Genomic DNA, 6,496 nt, shown 5'->3' on the forward strand with positions numbered 1-6,496 from the left:
GCCGCCGGCTGGCATTTAGGTCCTTAAGGCATAAAAAATCAAAATTGAGTTTTTGGTATTTTCATAATCTAGAGATTATGGCGGTTAAATTGGTGTAAAAATAGCTTTGGTGTGTCAATAACTGACGATTTGACGCTACATTGAATATATGTCGCATTTGGTATGCTAGATGACGTTGGCGTTAATAACGACGTCATTTTACCAGTGCCATTTTTGACGTCATTTTTTGCAACGTCATTTATCACAGACAGTTGCATAATGCTTTGCTGTTACAGGTCTTGAATTGAAGACTGTTATTTTGTAATTGTTATTATATCTATAGTCATTTAAAAAGAAAAAAGTCCTTTTCAGTTGTCATGATTCATTTATTTACAAGGATAAAATTTGTGATTCACATATCAACTTGAACACAAACATGTATCTTGCAATAAACAGGTAACATCCCTTGTAATTACACACAAAAACAATCAGTCACATCCCTTACACACAAAAACAATCAGTCACATCCCTTACACACAAAAACAATCAGTCACATCCCTTACATACAAAAACAATCAGTCACATCCCTTACATACAAAAACAATCAGTCACATCCCTTACATACAAAAACAATCAGTCACATCCCTTACATACAAAAACAATCAGTCACATCCCTTACCTAATACAAAAACAATCAGTCACATCCCTTACCTAATACAAAAACAATCAGTCACATCCCTTACCTAATACAAATAACAATCATTTTATATTTTATTTGGTAGAAACAGATTGCAAAGTGAACTCCAGGACTCCATCAGGATTATATTGTTACAATTAATTACATGTAGTGTAAGAAGATAAAACATTTATTTTGAAATTGTATTTAACTGTATCCTAACAAGCAATGCTCATTTCATAATATAAATAAAAGCATGAGTACAGTTTTTAAGTTTTCATCAATAACAATTTTGATCTCAACTTTCAGTTCATTCTTCTGTGTGGGTGGGTCTAGAGGTGGGCTGTGGGACAGTGGGCAGGGGACATAGAAGGTCCTTAGAGGGATCCTTTACAAAAGGCCTGATATTTTTGTACAGGTACCATGCACGTTCTGCGGAAAAACCTTTTGCCTCCAGTCTCACTGGCAAACCCTGTGGAATAATCTTTCCCCTCTTCACAAGCCTCACTGGCGTTGTCTCCCCGTCAACACCTTTTTTAACAGTAACCATTCCTGAAAGAAAGAAACAGGAATGGCATGTTGTAATTGAACTTAGTTTTGAAAGGGATACACATAAAAATCAAAAAGAACCTGTACAAAACCATTTTATTTTTAAATCGGATAAAAATTCTGCATGCCCCGACATACCAAATACATCATTAGAATCAGACTCATAAATCTAGCGGAATTACCCATGGAGGTAATTGATAATGAAAGCGCAGTACATTATATAAATTAAATGGATTGAAATATGTAAATATAGCAGTACATGTACCTGAAGTGGTGGAAGCAAAGTGAAAGTGATGGTATTTCCCAATACCAGGAACCGCTCTAAATACAGGCTTGAAGAATTGTTTCCAGTCTCTCCAGATCCACGAATTTGGTGACATCTCACTGTATAAATCTGCCTGGTTATGTGTGGATGAAGCATGAATTGTCATCTTCAGGTCAGACAAACTATCCACATCATTGCGTCTGATTTTCCTTCGGGCAATACCAAACATCCCATCCACAAGACAACGGGCATGATATGGCTTCATGAAATGTAGATGGATGTCATCATGATATCCATTTGCCACTCTCCAAGCCAGATAGCTTGTGACAACCTGAATCATAAAAAAATAAAATTAGGTTCATTGTATAAAGCAGTGTAAGAACCTGTATTATTAAGTTTATTATATTACTGGCCTGCTTTCTACTAGCATGTCAAAAATAAGACACCTGTATAATAACACTATTGTGACTTCACAATTACAAAATTTTGGAGAGATGAGTGGGTATCAACATTCAACAGCTTCAAAAATATGTAACTTATAATGTCATAATGATTATGTAATGCTGAATAATTGTTTCAGTACAAAGAAACATACAGCCTGCTCCTTATATTTGCATAACTACCAGTTTTGTGATAAACAGAAACTTACACTGCTGACTTTTTTGAATGAATTCAGTTCAACTTGGCAAATGATCTTAACTGATGTGCCACACTCCTTTAAGGTGTTTTCTTAACTCAACAACAAATATTCCATACCTGATTCTTATTTTGGCCACCACAATTGTCTGCATTCAAGTACACAGTTTTTTCTCCTTCCCCATGGTATTCGAAGAAGTGGTGCAACATAGATACAACAGCATTGGCCGAGTGGCTCTGGGCACCATCCAGACCAATGGACTTATCCTCGCCGAACAAATACTTTGTTTGCAGGGACCGACCATCATTGCAAATACCAAATAGATTAGCTTTATATGGTGACCTGAAAGAAAAAGCTGTACAATATCAGAGAAGCATAGTGTTCAAGATCATTTCTTTTAATTTCAATCTGATATTTTTTTATTCTGATATTCAAGATTGAAACTTTACATCTTTAATACATGAATTACATTTTATGAAATATGATCCAATACTACAGAGATTTAATGGTTTTAAATGTAACCTGTTTTACCTACTGCTTCTCCCTTTTAACAGACTTAAATTGTTTTTTACCTGAAGTACAAAGCTCCTTCCTGTCTGCAATGACTGGGCAGAAGTACACTTTGAGCATAATCAAATGTGTAGTGGACATCATTTAGGTCCATGGAAGTTGGAGGAACAGGAACAGTAGACTTTGGATGACCCTGAAGACCTGCAATAGCAGCATGACATTTTTGTCGATAATGGTCTCTCTCCTTTTGGGCTGATGAAATGTGTTCTGCAAAGTCTGTGCTAGCCTCCATTTTATCTGCCTCAGTGATGGCCTAGATACAATATATGTACAAAAATCTTATCTTAACATGTCATCAAAATGTTCTATATACATTGTACATACAAAATGTATATAATGAACCTATAAAAATGTATAACAAGATGTTTAAAGCAATAAAAGTTTTCTTTGTAATTTTACTAATAAATTCATACCATTATTGTTATGAATGAATATGAATGTAGAATTATTACAATATCACTATCTGTTTATCTAAAATTAGAACTCAAATATATTAAGATATTTTGGTTTTAATGTCCATGGATATTAAATTAGACTTGTTTTGATAAGGTTCTTACCTTCTGTATCCGATTCCTAAAGGATTCACATTTGTGACATACATCTGTCTTGCAGGACATGAACTGGATGTGTGGGAGACACTGGTGCCATATTCTTCTGAAAGTGGTCTCAGATAGGCATCGGTTTTCTGTTTCACTGTTGAAAATAGATATGTCACTAGATCATAAAATTGGAGGGTGACGATTATAAACAATACTAAAACCAAATAATTCAATGTCATTTCCAAAGTTTGAAATATATTATTTTCATTTTAACAAATAATTTGGACAAATTCTAAGATATCTAGTGATGGAAGATAATTTATTAGCAGCTTGTTTGTGTTGATAATTAAAGCATACATAGTTAAAAAAATATTCTTATAGCTAAACCAATTTATAAAGGCATTATTTCAAATGTTTTATGATTATAAATTAAATGTATCTGTAGACAATATTTAATTCATAACAGTGAAAATTGACACTGGTTTATCATGGATTGCTGTATGAATTGATTACCAAGTACTTTTTTCATTATGAGGATAATACTTACATACATACTTGGCTGTATTTCTTATGGACAGATAGATAGGTTTCACTTCCAGGTAAATATATTGGTGGAAAGCTGTCCCGTCCACGTGGTGCAGCAGGTTGGGGCAATCCCATCTCATCTGCATACCTAACATATAAATGTAACTGCATTAAAAAATAATTAACATCAAAATTCATTTCCAAATATCTCATTGTGCTGATAGTAAAATATGTATAATGGAAATTTCGAAACAGACAAGGTCTGTATCAAACTGTGACCTATTACAATTGAATGTATGTAAATAAATAATATAGCTATTATATTTCAAAATACATGTACCCGGTATGTTTATATTTAATCAAGGTGACTTGAGATGATTTTTTTAAATTAAGTTTTGCACATGTTAAGTTAAATTACTAACAGTTGTATTATTTATTTATTTTTCCCCAGCAAAAGAGAACAAAATACAGACTGCACAGATAGTTTGATGTTAATCATGACATGCACGACAAGTATGAATATTCTACATACAGAACTATGGGTTTCATTTTTATTTTTTTTTAATGTTAAATACCTGTGTATAAGTACACATACGACACAGCACTTACCTTGAAATAAACTGGACAACTTGTTGAACATTATCATAGGTCACTGCATTTTTGGGTTTTTTCCCTGTATTACCATGTATCCGTGGAACAGCACCATTCTTGACGAAATGGGCCCTGATGTTTTTCAAGTAATGTGCATTTATGTTATTAACATAAAGGAAACAAGCCTTGCAAACACTTGTGTTCTGGAATTGGTAGTCAAAGCGATGCCGTTTGACGTTAGTTTGACCATGTATTCCCCTTGTCATGCCACATGCCTGGAGCTGTCCAATAATTAACATGTCCCTGCCATCTCTCTCCATTCCCTGCACATTCAATCTGTTATCTTTGATATCCATATTGGGAAATTTGGACAGACACCCCTTCTTACATTTACGCTGTGCGTCACGTTCGTCCGAGTTATTTTCGTCATCATCATCATCATCAACCTCGTTGTCATCACTACGTAGTGTGTCTTGATCAGAATCATTTTCTGTGTCCCTTTCAACGTCATTTCTGATAAAAACTCTCATCCGAGTATGCAGAATCGGCGAATTAATAACGCTAATGCCGTTACTCACATCATCATCATCATTATCACTCTCGATGTCATAGTCAAAATCAACATCTTCATCCTGATTACCGGAGACAGAACTCACCTCTTCAGCTGTACCACTGTTTACCCGACTTGTACACGGGAAGAAATGGCTAAAATCATCGTCTATCTCACTTGCTAAATCGCTATCACATCCGACTACGTTAAAATTTGGCGGAAGAGACATCATATACGATTTCTTGATGCGTAAGACCTAAACACTCCCATCTGCCATCTTCGTAGCGAATGTAAACAACTACGTAAATACCGGAAGTGTGTGCGGCAGAAAACGGGGAAACCCCATTCGTGTCGATATTTTTGTTGAATAAACACTTTTATTTACATTTACCGTTAATGTTATTGAATGGAAAATTAACCGACATATCTAAAGTTTAAGGACAGGTATTTAAAATTCATCTATAACAAAGTATATCAGCTGCATTTTGTGCTTTTGCAACGCAAGTGGGATTCCCGTTTTCGCGCGAAACGGAAATAGAATGGAAATAATAACTCTGACGGAATTCCCTTTTTTCTCCGTTTTCATTGGATAGAACTTAAGGACCTAAATGCCAGCCGGCGGCTCATATATAGACATGTCTCTCCATCGACAGACAGCTTTTACATTGTATAAAACTATTGGTACTTATCACATAAGTTACATGCAGTTGTGGTATCAAGGTCTATTGTTATTTTGTTTGAGTGCTAATCACTTTTTATGATTCCATGACGTTTTCTTGTAGGAGATTTTCTATTATTTTCTCTATGACAAGTTGTATGGTAGTGATATCACCAAATTCCGTGATCATAAAAATGTTACCACGAGGGAGACTTTCCTCTCTCCTGAGGCCTACCTTAATTAAACATACTAGAACGGTCATTAAATCGACAATTAAGGAAAGACCGTTATCCGGCAGTCAAGTTAATGGTAGGAATGAAGTTATGAGTATCGGATTTAAATCATGATAACTGATTACGTTACTAAGATGATATTTAAGAACATGTATATAATGCTTAACAGTTTAGCGTTTTAATATAAAAGCATAGTTTGATAGATAATCTCTAGAGAATTAAACATGGATGAAATAAGTTAGGGTTTTTTTTTCATGGGAGAATGAGGCGGGGATCTTTCTGACCTTGCATTCTGCAATGTACTTTTACATTCGTTTTGAAGCTTTTCTTATCCATATGGACGGCTTTGATATGAGATACTCTCTTCACACGTCCCTTGGCCTGATATGAGTGTGGCACTGTCAAACTAGGGCTGGAATAACTAAATACTTGATTTGTGTATGTATTTTGTACTAAACAGTTAATGTATTCCTCCGTTCGGGATGTAAAGCTGCCTGTTGTCACTACACTAGAGGGATTCACGATAACGATAATTTGGGGTTTCTAGTCAATTTGTCACGTAACGGTGACAAGTGCGCTAAGCCTTACTTGAAATGTATTTCAGTATAAATTGTAGAAGTCACTAGTACGGAAGCCTTCAGGGACATTTTAGTAACCTTTTATTTGTCAGCATTTATTTGTTATTTGTTAGTCGTATTTGTTCAAGTGTCATATTAACAAATTA

At 34.8% G+C, this 6,496-nt stretch overlaps 1 protein-coding gene across 1 annotated transcript; it reads right to left on the reverse strand.

The window, feature by feature from the left end:
• Window positions 1–655: 655 nt before the first annotated feature.
• On the reverse strand, window positions 656–5,359 carry LOC117329463. The gene is made up of 7 exons (XM_033887414.1): window positions 4,350–5,359; window positions 3,763–3,888; window positions 3,234–3,369; window positions 2,679–2,929; window positions 2,226–2,448; window positions 1,470–1,800; window positions 656–1,207 (listed from the first exon to the last, which is right to left on the reverse strand). Exons 1-7 carry the CDS (start codon window positions 5,111–5,113, stop codon window positions 966–968), a joined length of 2,073 nt encoding a protein of 690 aa, XP_033743305.1. The 5' UTR covers window positions 5,114–5,359; the 3' UTR covers window positions 656–965.
• Window positions 5,360–6,496: the final 1,137 nt, after the last annotated feature.

This window comes from Pecten maximus, chromosome 6, assembly GCF_902652985.1.
Source record: "Pecten maximus chromosome 6, xPecMax1.1, whole genome shotgun sequence".
Classification (NCBI taxonomy): Eukaryota; Metazoa; Mollusca; class Bivalvia; order Pectinida; family Pectinidae; genus Pecten; species Pecten maximus.

Coding starts and splice junctions, on each gene's coding strand:
- LOC117329463 (XM_033887414.1), bottom strand. CDS start 5,113: ATGATGTCTCTTCCGCCAAATTTTAACGTAGTCGGATGTGATAGCGAT. Junction 3,889..4,349: donor GTTGTCCAGTTTATTTCAAG/GTAAGTGCTGTG, acceptor TTTATATGTTAG/GTATGCAGATGAGATGGGAT. Junction 1,801..2,225: donor GTGGCCAAAATAAGAATCAG/GTATGGAATATT, acceptor TTTATGATTCAG/GTTGTCACAAGCTATCTGGC.